We start from the raw sequence: 19,701 nt of genomic DNA, 5'->3' as shown, positions 1-19,701 counted from the left end.
GGATCAGCCGCGATCCTCGCTCGGACCGTCGATGTTTCCGTTCTCGCCTACGGTACCGCCGCTCGCGGTATCCCGACGGCGTTTCCACGCTCAAGGACGTTGTCCAAGGCGTTCCATCTCGCTGCCGAGGATAATGCAACGTTTCAGGATAACGCGGCGGCGGCGGCGGCGGCGGCCGCGCTGTTTATTTCTAACCGAGCCGGCGCGCAGGATGCGAGAGAGAACCGAGCAGCGTCTCTCGCGAGTGTAATCGCTTTCCTTCTCCTCCTCCGTTTTAGCCCCCTGACCCTTCTGCCCCCGCCGCCTCCGCCGTTCCTTTGCGACGTCGTTACGCCCCTCGACTCGTCTCGTTCGCCTGTCTTGCAGTCCGCCTCTTTTCCGCGGATCTGCGATCCGATCTTTTTCTTTTCCAGCGCAGCGCGGAGGAATCTCGCGATCTTCGATCCTGTCGCCGAGCGACAGCGACGAAGAAGGAAGAAGGGAACGGCAAGATCGTGCGCGAGAAAGAAGTTAATCACAGTGATAATGCCGCCTTGTTTGATGTTTGCCGCTCGAGAATCAATCGCAGATCACGCAAATCCTACGCACGAGACTCGAGATATTTCCCGCCCCCCCTCCGGCGACTTCGGAATCGCATCGGGACTTTAGCCGGTATCTTTTCGTTTCGCCTACTGCGCGAAGTCTCTTACGCCTCTTCCCTCTCTCTTTCTCTCTCTCTCTCTCTCTCTCTCTCTCACTTCCTTACCCCTTTCAACGCCGACGGTAACGCCAACGAAGCTCACCGCTCGAAATCGAGACGAAATCGAGCGCAAACAGAGATCGCACGTTTGCGATGAGCGATTGAAGAAATTCTCAATTAACTCCCTCGCTCATTAAAAAAAAAAAAAAACAAAAAGAAAAAAGGAAACGCGCGGTGCGAGCGCGCGTGGCTGCCGCGGGGGCGCAGAGTCGCAGGAGGAGGGAATAAAAACGCAGCTTTCGAGGGAATCGTCCGTCACGGCCGAAGAGGGTTAATTTCTCCGCGATCCGCGCGCGCGAGCGAGGCGAGCCTTTTACAGCTCCGCCGCGCCGCATACGCGCGCGTATCCACCCACACGCACGTCGGCACACGTGCGTGCATGCGTTCACGCATACGTGGGCCGGGCGGGATCGACCGCACTGACTCATCGGCTTCCGATCCCGAGGATAACCACGGATTATGCGCGGGTCCCGCGGTAATTAATTAATTGCGCCAAGTACGGAAATTTGCGCTCCTTCCCCTCCCCCTTCCCCCCCCACCCCCACCCACCCCCGCTCTCTCTCTCTCTCTCTTTCTCTCTCAACAAGAAGCATACGCATATTCTCAGCGGTCAACACACGTCGCGCAAAGTGCCCGCCCAAAGCCTGTAGCACGCGGCGCGTACCGCCCGCGAGTACCGCGCGACGAAATCGACGGAGGGGTGGGGGGGGGGAAGCGGCGGGGTTGAAACAATAATAAGTCATGAGCGAGGTTTACGCGATATATGCCGCGGCTGGTTAGCCGGCGCGGCGCAGCGCGGCGAGGAGTTACTATAATTGCGTCCTGACGGCGGATGGATTTACGTTCCCGCTCTCGGGGATATTCCGCCTCTCCCGAGGCGTCGTCATCGTCCTCGTCGTCGTCTTCGGCTAATCAAGCGATCAGCTCGGCTCGCGAGATTCATCGCGCCCGCAGCGTCGCGGTAGCGTTCCCGTCCTCCGTTCACCGTCCTCGCCGATCCCTGGCGATCTTGGCCGTCGTTAGCGCGCGACGTCCGTTTAATCGTTTGCCCTCGAAACGTGCGGGGTCAAACGTGAGGACTTTGAAGAGCCGGCCGCGGAGGGAGAGCGAGAGAATGAGTGAGTTGGTTCCGAGGCGTTCCGGCGTTTCGAGCTGCCTTCGGAGAGGCCATCCGCGAATCTCGCTCGTCTTGGAAGAAAGATCGGCTGGAGGTTGCAATGAAATGAAAATCGAGATGAAAACTAACTCTCGCATCGCCGAGGCGGATATTTTTCGCAAGTTCACACGAGGAGAAACGTCGATACGATTTGCATACTGAACTCGGAGGGGTAAGGGGGTATAGGGTTGATTTAGAAATAATAGTCTCGGGGTGCCACGCGAGGTCGTTCCGTCGTTGGGAGGTGGCAACAAATTAACGCCCTTCACGGCGCGCGATACCTCATCGACGTTATTATCTCTTCCGACAAGAAATAATTATTCGCAAGCACAACGCGGCAGCCTGCGTGGCTGCTATCGGCTTGAAATATTTCTCAGCGACCTCCTCGGATTTTTCGCCTCGACCGGAGTCTCGAGACGCGGCCAGCGTCTCCAGCCGGGGGGAGACACGGAGACGTAGGGAGGGAAATTTTACGACGATGAAATCCGCGGTCCATTCGCGAACGAACGGGTAACACCCCGAAAAATCCGCGCCGGACAAGGCGCGATTTGAATGAAAATGGCGGTGATGTAAAAACGAGTCGAGACGGACCGGCGCGGCGCGGCGAGAAGAGCGGCCGTCCATGGAAATCGCGCGCGCGATTAGATACAGTTTCCGTGTAACGTGCCGGCCCCGCGTGATGGACGTTGTTGTTTATTTCGATATCGAGATTACCTCGAATTTCCACGGGCGAGAGAGGGAGAGAGAGAGAGAGAGAGAGAATAGCGTTGTGAGCGCACACAGCGCATAACAGCCATTTCCATTTGCGGTCTCTTTCCTCGGATAAACAACACGATCGTCACGATGCAGCCGTGGTATCGCGCGCATTGGGAGATTGCCTGCGACAATGAGAGCGATATAATGCAGCGATTACGCAATCGAGTCTCAAAATGTGCGACATGGGAAAATGGAGGAGACCTTAGCGGCGAACGGGCGAGCGAGTCCTCGCGAGGAAAAACCGCGGCCGAGCGAAATGTTGACGCGGTGAATTCGCGTGTGCGAATAAAATTAAATGCATATTAATGAGGTAAGAGGGGACTTTTTACTTTCGAGGACTTAGAAAACCGCTTAACCCCCTCTCCTCGCCCGACTGCCCCCGCGCGCCGCGTCCCCTTGCCGGGGGCCGCGCGAAATCAGCGTCCGCTCCTGCGTCCCGATCTTCGATCGCGAGCAAATCGTAAAACACAGCTCCGGGGAAGTTTGTGTTTCATGAGGTAGGCGTACAGGTAAGGATCGATAAATATTTATATGAGATGTCATGAATAAACGACGCGCTCGCGGCCCAAGATCACAAAATGCACGCGACCACCGCGCGGGAAACGCCAACAAAGAAATGTAATTACGGTGCGTGTACGCGCGGCTTTAATGATGTCACCGCGGTGCGTCATCTCGGGCGAGAAGAGTCGCTCGCCGGTGCAGCTGTCGAGCGTTCGCACCTCCATCGCCTGCTGCCAGTGCTGTCAGGAACGCGATACTCTCGATTCGACCTGCGTTCGACTCGTTCTTTTGCGAAGGAGCGCCGTGATCCCGCGGAATTCGCACTTTTCGCCACCGTCGCTCTGCGCGAGGTGAGAAATACGTCGGCATTTCGCGGCTGTCGGTCTTTATTCGGTCTGCAAACAAACTTATAATTTATAATTATATAACTTATAATTTATAATTTCGTCCAGCATTTGTATGCAAATTGATACTGCGATTTAATCCTCAGCTTTTTTTCTTTATCGATTTATTTTATAATTGTTGACCCATTCGTTTTGAAAATAATGCGTATCAAAGAGCGTTTTTCTCGTATATATTAATAAATAAATAATAATAATAATAATAATAGAATCGATCTCTTTTTCCGAAAATTAATTTTTTTCAAATTGATCCTCTCCCATGTTGTTTCGTTTAATGAAGAATTCAACCGGAGTCAACGTATGAGAAAAGAATCAGTTTGAAAAGTCGATTTTTGCAGAGGAAGATCCAGATTTCCTCGAAAAGAAAATCGAATCGAGATCGAGACCACCACCACCACCGCATGGCTTCTCAGTTCCGCGTGATTCCGGCCCTCCGTCTCTCTCGACACAACACGATTCGTGTCGTGTGAGTGCGAAAGTCTCGGCGGACTTCTCAAAGACGTCATGACCGATCCGGTTTTGCGGCGGCGCTTACGTAGATGTGTCATCTACCGTTGGATGATGGAAAACAATGGCGATTACTCGGCGCGGAGTGGAAAGTAAATCTCATCAAATTACTCGGTCCATCTCTCCTACCGCGAGATCTGTTCAAATTTTTGCACTCGCCCAATATTTCTCGTATCTCTCTCGCCTGAGTAAATCCGCGCGACGCACGAGACCGACGTCGGAAAGAATGAGAAGGAGAGGGGCGAGGAAGAGAAAGACGCATAGCCCTGTTTGGATGGAAGCAACAGATTCCCATGAATAATTCAGCGCACCATTTACCCGATGGTTGCGCGGGCAACTTCCCCGCCGCCCTTCCGGTCCCTTCGCGAGGGCTTCCGCGGTAACGCATGCGGCAGCGGGCAAATCCCTTTCATCGCGGTGCGTTACGCAAACGCGTTTCCGCGAGGATTGCGCCGAGGAGGTATCCGACGTCCTGGCGCGCCCCTCGCGCGAGACGCCGACGGACGAGAAGGACGAGAAGGACGAGAAGGAGACGGCCGACGATGTTACGCGTCGGATATTCGCGTTTCTGAGAGCCGCGAGAACAAAATTTGGCGAATCACCGGCGATTAACGCGATCGCCGCCCGCTATCTCGGCCTCGGGAATGCCAGCGTTCTCGGCAAGACATATTACGCGCTCCCTCCCTCCGCCCCCTTCCCCGGAAAAAATGTCCGTTTGCCCGTCTCGGTCCCGTTGGAGGCTTGGAAGGGGACTGAAGGGTGAAGGTTGCTGAAAAATCGTGCTTGTTTCTGATAACATTTTCTGACGAACTGAATAAATGTGCGAGAATGAAAATGTTAGGTATAGTTATACAACATATGAAGAGTAGAAAAATTTGAAATATACTCTTCTTTTTTTTTCAAGTTGTCGTTTTTGCGGTAATATCTCGGCTCTCGGTGGTCCGATCGGAGCGAATTATAGCTAGAAATCTTGAGGAGGCTTATCATTATCCGGTGAAGCACTATAACAAAATTAACAAAATGGCAGCTATTATTAGGAAAAAATTCACATTTTTCAGTTCTTTTACAATAAAAAAAATTAATATCTAGAAATGAAATATTTTGACGGAGTTGTCCACGGATTCACCTGAGAGCCGGATGAACAAATATTATTGCTCTAAAATTTCAAATCGATACGAAGCTCAGTTTCGGAGAAATCACAGCAAAAAGTTGAACGATAAAATTTCGAGGGAAACGCGTTTAAAGTTCAAGTGGACGTATATTCATATGAATATTTGTTAACAAACAAAATTTTTCGACTCTTCATATGTTATATAAATATATCGAAAATTTTCACTCTTGCACATTTATTCAGCTCGTCACAAAATCATGATCAAAAACAAGCACGATTTTTCAGTGATCCGCCCCTCCCTCCAGTCCTCTTAAGAAACGTGAAATGCGTCGTCGTATAAATCTGAGCGATTTTTACGGGAAGTGACAAACCGGTTCGTCGGCGAGTTCCGGTGTTAACTCATGCGCAGCTTTCGCCCCGCTCTCGCTCGCTGTGTGTAACGCGCTACTTGACCGTGTTATTAACTGCGTGCGACAAGCGCTCGATAAGACAATAATAATAGCGATATATTCAACATAATCGCTCGACGATATAATTCACGCGACGGCCGCCGCGCGTGTTCCACGGCGATGCATTTTCCCTGCTCTCGCAGCTGTAGGGTTTCCATTATTATAATGATTCGCTATCGCCTCCAAATTGGATCACCCCGAGGATATCGCCGCCGGAAGAGAAGGAGGATGCAACTTGCGCGGTGGCGACTCGCGCCGCCGACAGCGACGTGCGGGCCTCGCTTTTGCGAGGAAACCGAATATCTCGAGTCCTTTCTCCCGACAACCTACATTTCCTCAGGACTGCCTCCTCGCGTCCCCTTCGGCCGCTCTCCCCGTGCCGTCGATAAGACGTACGACGAGCGGGCCGCCACGGGGAAACGCGAGTCTCCGGGGTGCAGGAGCACCGCAGGAGCACGCTTATAATAAGAGGATGCCATCTCATAATCGACGCGATATTGCGAGGACACGCGGGCGGCGGACGACGAGCGGCCTGAAGAGCCCGATAGTGTATTAAACCCTTTCGCGATCGGGTCATTCGGTGATTGACGTCGCGTGACGACCACCGGGTCGACCGTCGACCGTCATTTCGTCCGGGCGAATCCTCCGGGGCGGGGTAATTTAGGAAAGCCGACGGCCGAGGCTCAGGATCGCCTGAAATGTGATGAGCCTCCGCGACGCATCGCTACCTCGCGAGGAGACCGATCGTTGCTACCGATCGCTGGCAACAAGTGCATCGATATCGCTTTCTTTACCTCCCCGAAGAACGGGAGGGGGGGAGAGGATATTAATGGAGAAATAATGATGCATACAGAGATCGGTTTACGCGACGAGAACGTGGAGGCAAATTGTGGGCCCAGTTGGACGAAGTTTGCTAGCGAAGTATGAACGCGATTCAGAGACATTCCGAGTGAGAACCAGGACTCCGTTGAGGTCAACTGGAAATCTCGCCGATGCAATCGGCCGAATTGCAATCCCGATCACCCGTTCATATTTCGCCGGAGAGTCCTTTCCCTCCGCGGAATTTCGGGGATTTCCCGGGCCTGGTGAAACAATTTATATTTTTGCGCTGTAGTCTTGCGGAAGAATTTCGGCGTCCCGTCGACCTCCGGTCCTTCCTTTGCTTCCTTCGCAAGATCGCAACGGCGTAATCGTCTCGTTCGGCCCGAGAAATCCGAAATCACTTCGCACTCCAGCACCAAGAGAGCGGACCCGCCGCGCGCGTTGGACCTCGCCGGCCACGGCGAGTTGCGACTCGACGAGCTCGGGAGCCATCGAACACGAAGAGAGCTTCGTTTATCTTATAAAATCATCGCGCAACTCCGACTGGTCGGCGGACAATCGCGTGACCTGGAGGCAAGTCAACGGCGAGAGAGACAGCGTCGCCGAGGTAGATCGTCGCCTCCGGTGGAGACGAGAGTCTCCCTGCCTATCCGGGAAGTCACCTGTACACGTCGCCGAGGTTAATCGACCTTAGTCTCGCACTTAGCGTCGGCAAAACGAGCGGCCGCTCGCGAGCGGATCGATCATCGGCGAAGCGAGCGACGCGCACGCGACAGGATCTCGAGGTACCTGGTCCGTCATAAGGAGCCGTTCTCCTGAGCGTCGGCTGTCCTCTCGCAGGGTGAAGGTGCTGTTGTTGGTCCAACGACGACGGCGGCGGCGGCGGCGGCGGCGGCGGAGACGACGGCGGTGGCGGCGGCGGAGGTGGCGGCGGCGGCGGTGGCGGCGGAGGCGGCGGCGGCGGCGGCGGCGGCGGCGGGGCGTTGTTCTGCAGCTGCAGATGATGCTGCTGAGAGGACGGGTGGTAGTGGGTGGAAGCGTTGATGGCGGAGGCGCTGCTCGGTAGCTGCTGATACTGGCCAACCTGGTACTGACGGGGATGATGCGGGGGGTGGTTGTGGTGATGATGAGGGTGCGGGTGCGAGTACGGCGTGCACCAGGTGTAACACTGCTGCCAAGAGGCGGCCGCGTCTGCCGCCATCCCCTCGGCGCTCTCCTCGTTCGCCATCCAGCCGCCCCAGCCGCAGGAGTCCATTTCTGGGCTCGACGTTGCGCCTTGCCGTCCGGCGAACGGAAGCCGGTTCGCTCCTCCGTCGCGCGATCGACGCAGTTCTCGACGCGGGGTCTTGAGCGCGGGGCTTGCGGGGCTTGGTTACTCAAGAGCGAGCCGACGCCATGTCCGGCTCTTGGCCCCCGTTGTCATTTCGTCGGACCTTCGATGGGGCGGTGGAAGGGGGAGTTTAGTTCGCTTCTTCTCTTCACTCGCACGGGATGGGAATGTTTCTTTATGTCGACCGCGTGAGAATCACGAAATTAGTCTTTGACTGACACAGCCTGTCCTTTATTGTCTCTTTTTCTCTATTCTTCTTCCTGCCTGTCTTTCTGTCTCTCCTTTCGCGAGTTTGTATCAGCCTCACGGTCGCGTCGCGGTAACTCGGCCGGCCTCGCCGAGGTCTCGACGTCGACGAGAATGCCTCCCGTAAGTTTGGAGCTCGTAGCCGCAGTTTACCTACCAACGATGCACGCTTGCGATCTCTCTCTCTTTCTCTCTCTCTCTCTCTCTCTCTCTCTCTCTCTCTCTCTCTCTCTCTCTCTCTCAAGGATCACCAGTCACGGATTAGCGGATGTGTCTCATTTTCGCCGCGTCGATTTTTCACACGTAATTTCGCGGATTGACGTCAGAGCATTCACGAGTCCTGTAGGCGACGCGCGGAAATTAGCGGGTTGAGAGAGAAGCTTCCTCCTTCGTGTGTGTCTCAGCGGTTACATAAATTACACCCTCCGTAATATTCCATCCGATCTCGCGAGTATAAATCTGTATAGGATCTACTGCCGAGCGCGCGATAGGTGAGAAAAATATACGGCTGCCTTTACGACCGTGTTTACCCAATGATGCACGCGCGGAAAAGCCGGGCTTTTCCGGGGAACGGAACTCTGCGGACGCGGGCGCGCGCGATTCCGTTGGCGACATCCGCGAAACGTTTTTCACGGCCGCGCGGTTTCGAAAAACTCGAGCGAGGAAAAGTCAGCTATTCGATTCCTACCGCGACCAATGTCGCTGCTTACAACGTTTCGAATTCGCGAAATTCAAGGAAGACGCGCGTGCGAAGCTCCGCCGCGCGAGAAGCGGCACGAGTCGGAGATCACAAGCAACGCTATTCGCATCAGCGCTCTCTCTCTCTCTCTCTCTCTCTCTCTCTCTGTCTCCGCTCTCTCCGGCTGCCCAATGATCGGCCAAGAAGAAGAGGCGAGTCGGATGTGTATTAAGGGGGGGGATAAACGTGAGCAAGTCGGAAAATCACGATCACGAGGGAGCAAGCGTTACGTTCCGCCGACTAACTGTCGATTATCCTCCTCGAAGCGCGGAAGGCGCAGGAGGAAGGAAGCGAGCCTTCGGCGCGGCCGGCTCGCGCTCGATCTCGCGATCTCTCGGCGAGGCGAGACCCGGGCGAGAGCGCGCGTTGTACACGCGCGCGCGCGCGAATAACAATAATCCGACCGGCTGGCCGTGCACGCGCGGATCCACCGAGCGTCACACACGTCGCCGTGGCCCGAATCGATCCGCCGGCAGCGTAATCGCGGCGACCTCGGCGAGAAGAGTCGCGACGGGCGAACGCACCATGGCGCGTCTCGCGGCGGATTCGCGCGAGCACGCACACACACACACACGCACACGTCGAGCACACGCGGCGCGGTTACACACGCACGCATGCACGCACGCACGTACGCACGCACGCACGCACGCACGCACGTACGCACGCACGCACGCACGCACGCACGTACGCACGCACGCACGCACGCACGCACGCACGCACGCACACACGTACGCCGTAGCCCGAGACGAGACTCGGCGATGACTGAGAGGAGAGCGGAAGCCTCTCCTCCGCCTCGAGAACGAAAGAGGGTTGTTGAAGGCACGAGGCGCGTCGGCGGCGGCCGATAGTCGGGGGATGTGCCCGGGATCCACGTGCACCGGCAGGCACGTTTCCCGGTCACGTGTCCCACCCGCCGCCCCGGCCGGGTATTTCCGGGAAAGCGCTCCGGTTAATTCCAAATCGTGCGGCGGAGGCGGGAACAGGTGTGGGCGTAGCGGGATGAGAGAGGGAGAGAGAGAGAGAGAGAGAGAGAGAGAGAGAGAGAGCTCTTGCTTCCTTCCTCCGTGTCGAGAGGTCGACAAAATTGACATCGAAGACGAAGGAATACGACTCGCTCGTACTCGCGATGATTTCCGCCGGCTCGAAGGAGAGATGGCGAGTCTATTAATTTGCAGCCTGACCTTTCCGAGGACTAATTTATGAAAGTCGGGAGAAAATGGCTTATAAATTTCAACAAAATTCATATTAAGGCTCCCTCAGAAATGCAATCACGAGTAATTTATTTGGAGGGAGTTGATGACGCGATTCTTGTATTGGGCAAAAAGAATTTTTGTAGGGAAAAATGATTTCTCCAATTGCTCGAAATTAATTCTTCTAAAAGAATTGATTTTTCCTTCAAAGGACAAGTTTTCAAGAAATATCAATTCTTAATGAGTAATAAAATGATCTAACGTCAAAGATATCAAAGAACTCCGATCGCAAGGGATTTATTTTGACCGATCAAAGTCGCGCGGAGACGTTGATGGCTCTTACTGGGCGAAAATAATTTTCGTAAGAAAATGCATTCTCCAATTCTTCGATGTTAATCCTAAAGAAATATTGGCTTCTCCGAAAAAATCAAATCTTCAGGAAATATTAATTCCTGATGATTACAATAATCTAATTTCAAAGACCTTAACGTTCGTTTCCAGGGAGATTTCTCTTCTGCTCGTGGGACTTTGTGCTGAATCTTCATTTATCGCCAATGTCCCTTATGACTCGGTCGCCAATATTGAGTTGAAAAAAAAAAACAACTGAACATATCTAAACATACATACATATACACACATATGTGTGCGAGTGTCAGAGCATCCCCGGAGAATTTAAAGCGGACTGCCTTGGACCGCGTGGCGACGCTGAAGTCGATATTCCCGCGGAAGAGAAATCCACGATAGGCAAGGATACGGATTGATATTTTAAAATATCACTGTGTATCGATATTTCAAGAGCAATATCGCATATTTATTCCGATACAGTTCAATACGAATCATTAGTATTCTATTGGGCGAAAATTTTAGCGTACCGAAACTTTTGGAACCGGCGCTACCAACCACAGCCATTCTCGGTTCCGTTTGCATTCCGAATTGTCGCAAACCGAATTGTTGCAAATTAATAGCGAATTCGATTGACGCACACTCGCTCCGTCCCAGCGCCCAGTAACTTTTTGTTAGTAGGCGCACTTGCTGAGTGTGCCAACTTTTATGCTAACCTGAATGCGGGTAATTTAGAAGAAGCTTTCTGAATTTACGCACATACCGTGTAATTTGTTAAAGATACTCCGTCTTAAACGAAAATGTCGCTGGAACTAAACAAATAATATTTTTAATCTGCACACACACTCAGGCCGGTATGCATAGTCGGATCTTATATCTAAGACCGTCTTAAGTTCATCTTCAGATATCGTATGGATCATTTCATTGGCTACATAGTATCCAAACATGAACTTAAGACGGACTTAAATATAAGGCTGCGTTCAGAAAATACAATGGTTATAGAACGGTTGAACAGAATTCGTCAATGTCAATTGGATTCCTTCCTTTTCTCCTATGAAATGACTAAAAATACATCTATTTCTGACGCATCCCAAAAACGGTAACGGTGTAATAGATTTTCGTATAAACAAGTATAGATCAATAAATAAATATACAGTAGGTACATAGTCAAAAATAAGGATATTAGTGGTATCGATATCTTTACTTATGATACGTATCGATATGAAATATCGATATTTTCTATTGTATCGCCCATCCCTACCGGGATCCTCGATGGAGTGCCGATGTGAGTGCCGGCGAGCGAGACGAACAGACGGACGCAACGTCGTCATCGAATTACTTAGACGCGACACACGCTGGCGGGCGACGCGCGCGTACTTCCATTTACGTAAAAGCGGCGCTGCGTAACGTAGGTGCCTATACGATAATCGGGCCCGATGATCCGCGCATGAGATTACTTTGATATACGACAGCTTATCGTCGGATACGCGTTGGGTTGTCGCAGGTCAGGTCAGACCAGGTCAACGTACTCCCCGCACGTTCGTCCATACGTCGCCCCCCGGTCTCACCGGAATTTCTCCCGTCCGGCGATCTCTCTCTCTCTCTCTCTCTCTTTCTCGTCGTTCTTTCCTTCGACTCGACATCGCGTGCATCTGCATCGCGAGCACGCGAGTCGCCGCGCCGTTCCTCCGCTGATTCGAAGCCACCTCAGCGCGAAATCCGGACAAATTGTCAGTGCGACCAAGATTTTCAGACTCGACAAGCTTCGATTAATCCTTGAGAGCGTGTCCGCGACGTGTTCAAAGGTTTCAAAGAAAGGAGAAGAGAACTTCACGGAAAAGAACACCCCGCTCGATTCTCCGCGTAGATAACAATATCAACGCCGCGATACATATGTAACTGTGGATATTTTTATTGTTCCGACGCTCTTAAGCATGAATATTTAGATTCCTTCAATGTGGGATATACATATTTTGAATATGCACACCTGTTTCCTATCGGAAGTTGGAGTCTTCGCGTTTAACGAACAAGGTTACAAGAACGCTCGGAGTTAAACTTTTAAATAAATCTCTTTTTCACGTCCGACAGGCAGATTTTCTTATCCGATACGTGCTGCCGTGAGAATCAGGACAGGTTAGGGCTATCTTGTAATAATTAATAATAAAAGCAGCTATCAGCAAACATGAATAGAGCTCACGCGGCCGGCGCCGCCCGGAGACACGCAGTCTCGCCTCGCCTCGCGGCCGATCTCGCGAACTCGCGAGGATCGATCTCGACCAGCGACTCTCGCGGTGTTTATCGCGCGAGAGCTGTCCGCACCGTCGGGCAGCTTTACCTTGCGCGCGAGTTCTTCTCCTCGGCCCATGACCGCTCCGGTCCATCAGATGCAGCAGCTGCGGCGGCAACAGCAGCGGCACGACCTGCGGACGTCGTGCGCACATCCCTTTGTATTTTCCGGCCGAGCGACGACCGCGCGTATTCCGCTAGACGACGTCGACGCTCGGAGACTGAGAGAGAGAGAGAGAGAGAGAGAGAGAGAGAATGAGAAAGGAAGCGGGAGGGAGCGAGAGGGCCGAGTCTGTCGCGCGTGGTGCCGCGCGTTTATTTCGCCCGCGATCGATGATTGAGGCAGATGGGTCGGATGGGCCATCGCCTGCCATGCGACAGATAAAAGCCCCCCCCCCCTCCCTTCGAGCGCGCACAGGGCGATTAAAATATAAATTGTTCGGCGCGCCACACGCATGAGGTAATCCGCGCGCGGCCTTTCATCGTCGCCATTATCGCCGCTCGCGACCCGCCGAGGACCCCGCCGACGACGACACATCGTCGTTTCGCTCGGCTGGAGGAACCGGAAGACTCGCAACCGTCACTTGGGCCATTTGCATCGGAAGCGGACACGTTCGCTCGCGATTTCCTGCCGGCGACGACGAGTCGAGCCGCGGAAATCGGCTGTCTCCGAGGTCCGAGCCGGTCTTTGACACACATTCGACGTCGCTCTTGAGGTCTGTAAATTTCTCGGTGCGTTCGCGCGGTCATTCAGCTGCTCTTGTCTACCTTGTCTATCTGTGTCTTGCTTTTATCTCACGCCCTTTCTTTCTTTTTCCTACGCTATTCTGCTCGCAGTCAGTATTCTCAATTTCAATTCCGATGTTGCGCGCACGCACACACACACACACACACACACACGCGTGACTCTTACACCGAGCGGCCCAGCGATGAATGTTGCTTCGGCAACAGCAGTGAGGGGGAGCAGCAGTCACACCTCGTGTGATCCGCACGAAAGAAAGTCATCGTCATTACGATCGCCCGAAGAAAGCAGACACAACGCGCACGCAGCGAGATACGCGCTTCTCGAGCCTCGTAATCATGCAAATGGGTTAACCGGCCACGTTTCCAGATGATACCGCTGGAAAAGAGCGGGGAGGATCCGGTTAAAGCTGCTTAGAGTGGACTGACGTTGATCGAGTCGGGTCGCCCTCGGAGACCTAATTCGCTCGGGAACACGACTGACCTTCGTATTCGGCTGGTCGATACGCGACGCGAATAATAATCTCCGATGCCGTGCGCGGCGAAAGCGCTCACGAGCTTCTTCTTCCTCTTCTTCTTCTTCTTTCTACCCTGTAATAATTGCGCAACGCGCCCTCCTGTCCCGGCGGCAACGAGCACCCTCTTGCTCGTTTCGCGTCCAACAATCTTCACCACCACCACCACCGCCGCCGCCGCCGCCGCCACCGTCATCAGCCGTGAAGCCACCCTCGTCGCAGGGACTCCCGCGTCGCGGTGGTAGCTGCCGCTCACGTGTTGCGCCACGTGAGTCGTTGCTACATGGAACAAGAGCGCACGTGGACGCCCGTTCCCGACAGCTCGAGCCCTCGTCCGCACATCCCGGGTATTACCCGGGATTATCACATCCCGAGTTGCACAGGACTTTGGAGGTCACGTTCCATTTATATCGCGTCTCCAATTTTCAACGATCGCACGCCCGGCGTCGTCTTCCTCTCCCCCACCCGCCCTCTTCTCTTTTTGTCCTTTTCTTCTCTCTCTCTCTCTCTCTCTCTCTTTCCGCACGGCGAGGCGGCACCGCGTCGCGAAATCACGAGCACACGCGAAGACGAGTGACTCGACACCTGGAAACATCCGCGTCCGCCTCGGCGGTGACGAAGGTCGCACCGCGAGGAGCGCAACGTGGCAATTAACTTTTAATCGACACGTGGTAGCCATTAGTCCTCGTGATGAGTGCGAAGCGTTAACCGATGAAAATGTTGAGAAATTACACCGCGCGGCGAGATCATCCCAATTAATCATCCCGATCGCCGACGATCTCTCGCCGGAGGAACGGCGGAGGATACGCGCGCCGCGCCGGCTGGAGAAGGGAAATCGCATGGGAAGCGGGCGCGTCGAATCGCGGGCATACGAGAAGACTACGCACTTTTTAACCTATTCATTTCTTACATAACTTACGTGCTGCCTCGAATATGACATTTATATTTTATTTAAATTATATTTATTTACATTTATATTTATTCCCTCCTCTCTCTTTCTCTCCGACCAATGTCGCTGAAATTATAGTTATTTTCGGCCCCGGCTTCGTACACTCTCCTGTCGCTCCGGACAAAAAAGTAACGTCACAGCGATACTTTTTCATGAAAAATTGCGGCTTCTGCCGGCTACAATTCTCGCACTACGGGAGCGCAGTTACAAGCACTTTTTGCTCAGCGCGGCTTCTCCCGGCGCGGCGTGTATCGAGTCGTCATCGTCGTCGTCGTCGTCGTCGTCGTCGTCGGTGATTTGAGCGTGTCCCGCGACGAAAAACGGGGATTTCTAGTTCCGCGAAGCGTTGAAGACGGACCCCGTCCGCGCGTACACGTCGTGGCAAACGAATCGTGAAGCTGCTCGCGCGCCTTTCGCTTCCGGTTCACCGATCTCTCCACATTCGTTAAGCCACCTTCTCGCTGGCCGGAGTCGGCAGGCCGACATTTATGCGGCCGAGGCACTTTCGCTCGGCCGTGCCGCGTGTCGGCTCGCCTCGATATTACAGATTCATCCTTCAAGCAGCAATAATAACCTCGTAAGAGGCGCCCGCGAGGATTACGCTCCGGATCCTCGCACGCTCGCGCGCCGTAACAGTCATGGACGCGCGCGAGGTATCGATACCTCGCGATACCTCCCCCCGATGGTTTCCCCGAAATTCGATTCGGGAAACGGAGAAAGCGCGCGCTCTCGCTCTCCGGCGAGCTTGTCGTTGCTGATCGGATGATTATTTCAACGACGCGATGTGAATTATTAGAGGGGGGAACGACGAGAACGATAAGCGTCTCGCGTTATCACACGATTTCCTTCGCTCCTCCTCGGGTAAGAAAACGAGAGCGACGGAGAGGAGAGGGGCTTGCCGTAGTCGCCGGCGCGACGTTCTCATCAAAGTCGCCGGCATGCGCCATCAGGAAGTGACGGGCCGATTATGGTAAGGTTCCTCCGGCTCTGTGTCCACGTCGTTCTTCGTGAAGTCCGCTCCGAAACTGTGTTTACAAAGTGCACGGTAATCAGAAATTCATGGCTTCCTTCTTTTCATTCATAGGCAGCGCAATCATTTTTCCCCCGCGCGCGCGCGCGCTCGAGAGAGGCTGATTATTCGCTAGGCTCTCCTTGACCGTCCCGTTGTTCCCCGTGCACATTCTCGCGTGCTGCAAGGTCGAAAACGCTAACAATGGACGCACATTAATAGCGCGCGCGCATGCACGTGTGCGCGCGCGTGACGTGTGTGTGTGTGTGTGTGTGTGTGTGTGTGTTCTCGCGCGCACGCGGGCGTGCGTGGCGTCATGGTAGAATTACCCTCCACTTAGCGCTAAGATTCCCGTCGCTCTCCGGGCCCGCTTCGAAAATCCACGCTCGAGCGGTACGCTCTCACGAGAGAGAACGCCCGCTCGTCGATTATCGCTCTCTCTCTCTCTCTCTCTCTCGCGCGCGCGCGCGCGCGCGCGGCGACCGAGGAACACGACTGGGCGGAGGATTTGTCGGCATTTCGCTCGTTAATCTCGTTACGCACGTTATCGCTTAGTCAGGGCTTCGACATTTCCACCGGCGAATTCGAGCGAGCGCGTACGTACCTCGCGTGTATGCGTGCACGCACGCACGCACGCACGCACGCACGCACACACGCGCGCGCGCGCGCGTACACACGGCTCGGCGGCGAATTTGATCGAAGCCAGCCAGCCTGCCAACTAGCATTCACCGCTATCGAGCACACAGCATTGGCGCACCGGTAGTAATCATCATTTGCAACACGGGAACACACGCGTGTTGCGTTTGTGTGCGCGCGCGCGCTTATCGCACGCGACGGTGCGCAGCGCGACGCGCGTGTGTGCGTGCGATCGTGTCCGGTGCCCTTGCACGTGCGAGCGACCGCTTCGGCCACGTGTGTGCATACCGTGCACTGTGGAAATTTTCTTCTTCTGTTTTCTTTTTTTTTTACCAATTTCCCCGTGTCTCTGCATCCCTTCCCCCCTCCCCCCGTCGCGCCCTCTCACGGATAGGCGCGGGAGAGAATAAAATTGTCGCGGTTCCCTTTCGTCCTTGCTCGGGCTAGAAATGTGCGGGGACGGTTAGTAATGATTGACTGTGCATAATTGCACGGCGCGTGTACGCAATAATAATTATTATCGGTCGAAGAGAGAGAGAGAGAGAGAGAGAGAGAGAGAGAGAGAGAGAGAGGGAGAGAGAGAGAGAGAGCGAGGGAGGAATCGCGAGAATGTATCGAGAGCGCGCGCGTCTCTAGCCGACGGAGCTATCGCGGCCAGGTATTGGAGGTCTCTGCGTTATCGTTGCGGGCGTGTATCAATGACAGGCTTTTGGCAGAACAGCGATTCCCTCGGAACAGTGCCAGATGCCAGCAGAGTCTATGCGCGATCTGTGCTGCACTCTGCAGGAACTCTCGAGCCGACGGCACTCGCGTCGCGCGCGCCCCGAGAGAGATCCCGCTTCATCTCGCGCGCGGCTTTTCGCTTTCGCCTCAGCTTGGCGAACGGCGGACTGCACGCGCGGCAGGCAAATGTGTGCGAGAGTGCGCGCGTGTACGCACGCACGCACGCACGCACGCACGCACGTACGCACGCAGGATTGCCGCGCGTTTTCCTTTATTCTTGGAACAAGCTGAGTCTTGTGCATCAGCTTTGTCCTCGAGAACGGTCGCCGAGGTGGCAGCAGTTTTGCGGTTTGCACAGGATCGAAGACCGAGGGAAGACTTGCGAAGACGAGCAGCCTCACGCGAGCGAGAGAGATTCATTCCACGGCAATTTATTCCGCTGTGAAATCGCCCGGCGACGGAACTCCGGCAGCATTTTCACGTGGGACCGCCGCACGTCGGGCAAATTGGCCTTTCGCTAAATTGGCAATTTGGGGACAAGTAAATGATTGAGGAAAAATTGGACTAGCGCGCGTCGAGTTCGCACATCTGAGGAGGTCTGTCCGCGGTCCCCCCGGCGGTTGCGGGGAAACCCCGTGGACGAAGAGAACAGGGCATGGCTGCAAGACACTCTGTACAAATAACGCCGCGAGTATCGGCAAAGTAAACACGTGCTCGACACGTATCCAGTCCCCCCCCCTTTCCCCTCCCACCGATCGCTAATGACACAGAACGATAAATCATCCGGCTTTTAATCTCATCGAAAATACTTCAGAAACCGGCCGGCCTGCCGCAGACGGGCCGCGTGCGGTCGCCACGTAAGTCGTTCGGAAGACGCAACGATTGCAAAGCGATTAAGTAATTCTTTAACGTTGTGCATCTAAATGTAAGGATCTAACAGTAAAGATCAATAATCACTGACCGCTTGCTGCGCGTTTTGTTTCCCGAACGCAGCCGACGTAATAAAGCGCGTGTACCGTCTCCCTCCCTCTGTCTCTCCCTCTCTCACTTTCTCTCCCTCTCTCTCTCTCTCTCTCTCTCTTTCTCTCTACCGGTCCTCACGTAGCTGCAGCATCGTCGGGCGATAAGGCGACAAGTGCCGGCGATTCTCGCGATAAAGCGCGAGCAGCGTGTCCCTTGTTATCGTCCCTTCCATTCGTGCGAGAAAGACCGATATCGCTTTTATTTGATCGATCATCTCCGCGCGGCAGACTTTGCAATATCGCGCAAGAAGAATGGCTTGAGACTGAATGAAACGCGATTTAACTCCCGTAACAGACTGAAAAACAACAATGCGTTTTGATATCTTTGGTAGCACGCTGTTTCTGAGATTGACCGTTTCTCAAGACCTTCGCTCGATGGTAGAGTTGAAATTCGAAATTCAAAACGACGAAATTCGAAACGTGATTTGAAGAGCGTGTGAGAATTTTATTACGTGAATTTTATTATGTGGGAATTTTGAAGCTAATTTCAGGAAGGAACGTTCGAAGCGGCGAGCGCTCGAACCGATACAGACGACCAAAACGAAGTGATATTTACATATTACATAATTTATCGTTATAAATGATTTATTGGTTCTTATTAAAAATGTTGCGCATTCTCACTGCTCAAATTTCTTTTTTTTCTTTTTTTTTTTTTTATAACAGATGTCCGATTTTATTTCGACAAATTAGAATTTCGATTTTGGTTTTCGCCGTGTGTTGTAGGCTGACCGCAGTTTTGAACTTGAACATTTTCGGCTTCGCATTCAAAAAGCTCAGCACAAAATTTCGCAACGCTTGCGCGGACTCGAGCATCCGGAAGAAGCCTGCATTCACATGGACGGGCATAAGAAAAGAATCCGGCGGCGTGTCCGGCACACACATGCTTTTCCCGGCTGTGCCATTTTCTGCCGTTTTATTTCTGTACGGAATAGAGAGAGAGAGCGAGAGAGAGAGAGAGAGAGAGAGAGAGAGAGAGAGAGAGAAAACGACGACGACGAGAGGGCGCGCTGTCGTCGGCATCGCAAATAGGCAATCTGATCTATGACACATTTTCTTCCTAAAATAGCGTTATACGGCTTTACACTGCCGCTATTACCCGCGAAATACGTCCGCGCGTCGGAGTCGCCGAAACGCGACCTCTTCTCGTCGCTGAGAATCGCTCGTTACGTCCGGTTACGTTGAACGTTGAACGGCTGAAACTTTCCGCGGAACCGCGGCACGACGCGCGTCGTCCGCCGAAAACGGTGCAAAATTGCGGAATCGATGCGGGCGCCAACGTCAACGCGCGATTTATCATTTGCACTTCGTGGGACTTTCCCCAGCTGTTTCTCGCCGGCACGAGAGCGAGAGCGTCGACGTGATTATTGATTTACGCGCGCCAATGGATCCGCGCGACACTTGAGACGTCGAGCGCACGTCGATCGTAATTTATACGTGCCACCGGCGTACAAGGCAGAGGAGGGGGAGAGAGGGAGAGAGAGAGGGAGAGGGAGAAAGAGAAAGGAAGAGGGAAAAAGATTCGGCGTTGTAC

At 53.8% G+C, this 19,701-nt stretch overlaps 1 protein-coding gene across 2 annotated transcripts in view; it reads right to left on the bottom strand.

Annotated features, from left to right (window-relative positions):
* The window catches only part of LOC105184369 (PAR-domain protein 1), an 85,765-nt gene that overhangs the window by 51,067 nt on the left and 14,997 nt on the right, over window positions 1-19,701 (bottom strand). Inside the window, exons 1-2 of one of the 2 annotated variants that reach the window (XM_025298700.1) lie at window positions 7,418-9,352; window positions 7,232-7,312 (exon numbers count right to left, since the gene is read on the bottom strand). The exons of the other annotated variant lie outside the window; for it this stretch is intronic. Coding sequence (XP_025154485.1) covers window positions 7,232-7,312; window positions 7,418-7,697 — 361 coding nt within the window. The 5' untranslated portion in view covers window positions 7,698-9,352. Of the gene's footprint in view, window positions 1-7,231; window positions 7,313-7,417; window positions 9,353-19,701 lie in introns of those variants that run through there. 2 annotated transcript variants of the gene reach the window in all.

Source organism: Harpegnathos saltator, unplaced genomic scaffold, assembly GCF_003227715.2.
Source record: "Harpegnathos saltator strain DR-91 unplaced genomic scaffold, Hsal_v8.6 scaffold235, whole genome shotgun sequence".
Classification (NCBI taxonomy): Eukaryota; Metazoa; Arthropoda; class Insecta; order Hymenoptera; family Formicidae; genus Harpegnathos; species Harpegnathos saltator.
The sequence above is the reverse complement of the archived record's forward strand: the minus strand, read 5'-3'. Positions and strand labels throughout refer to the sequence as shown.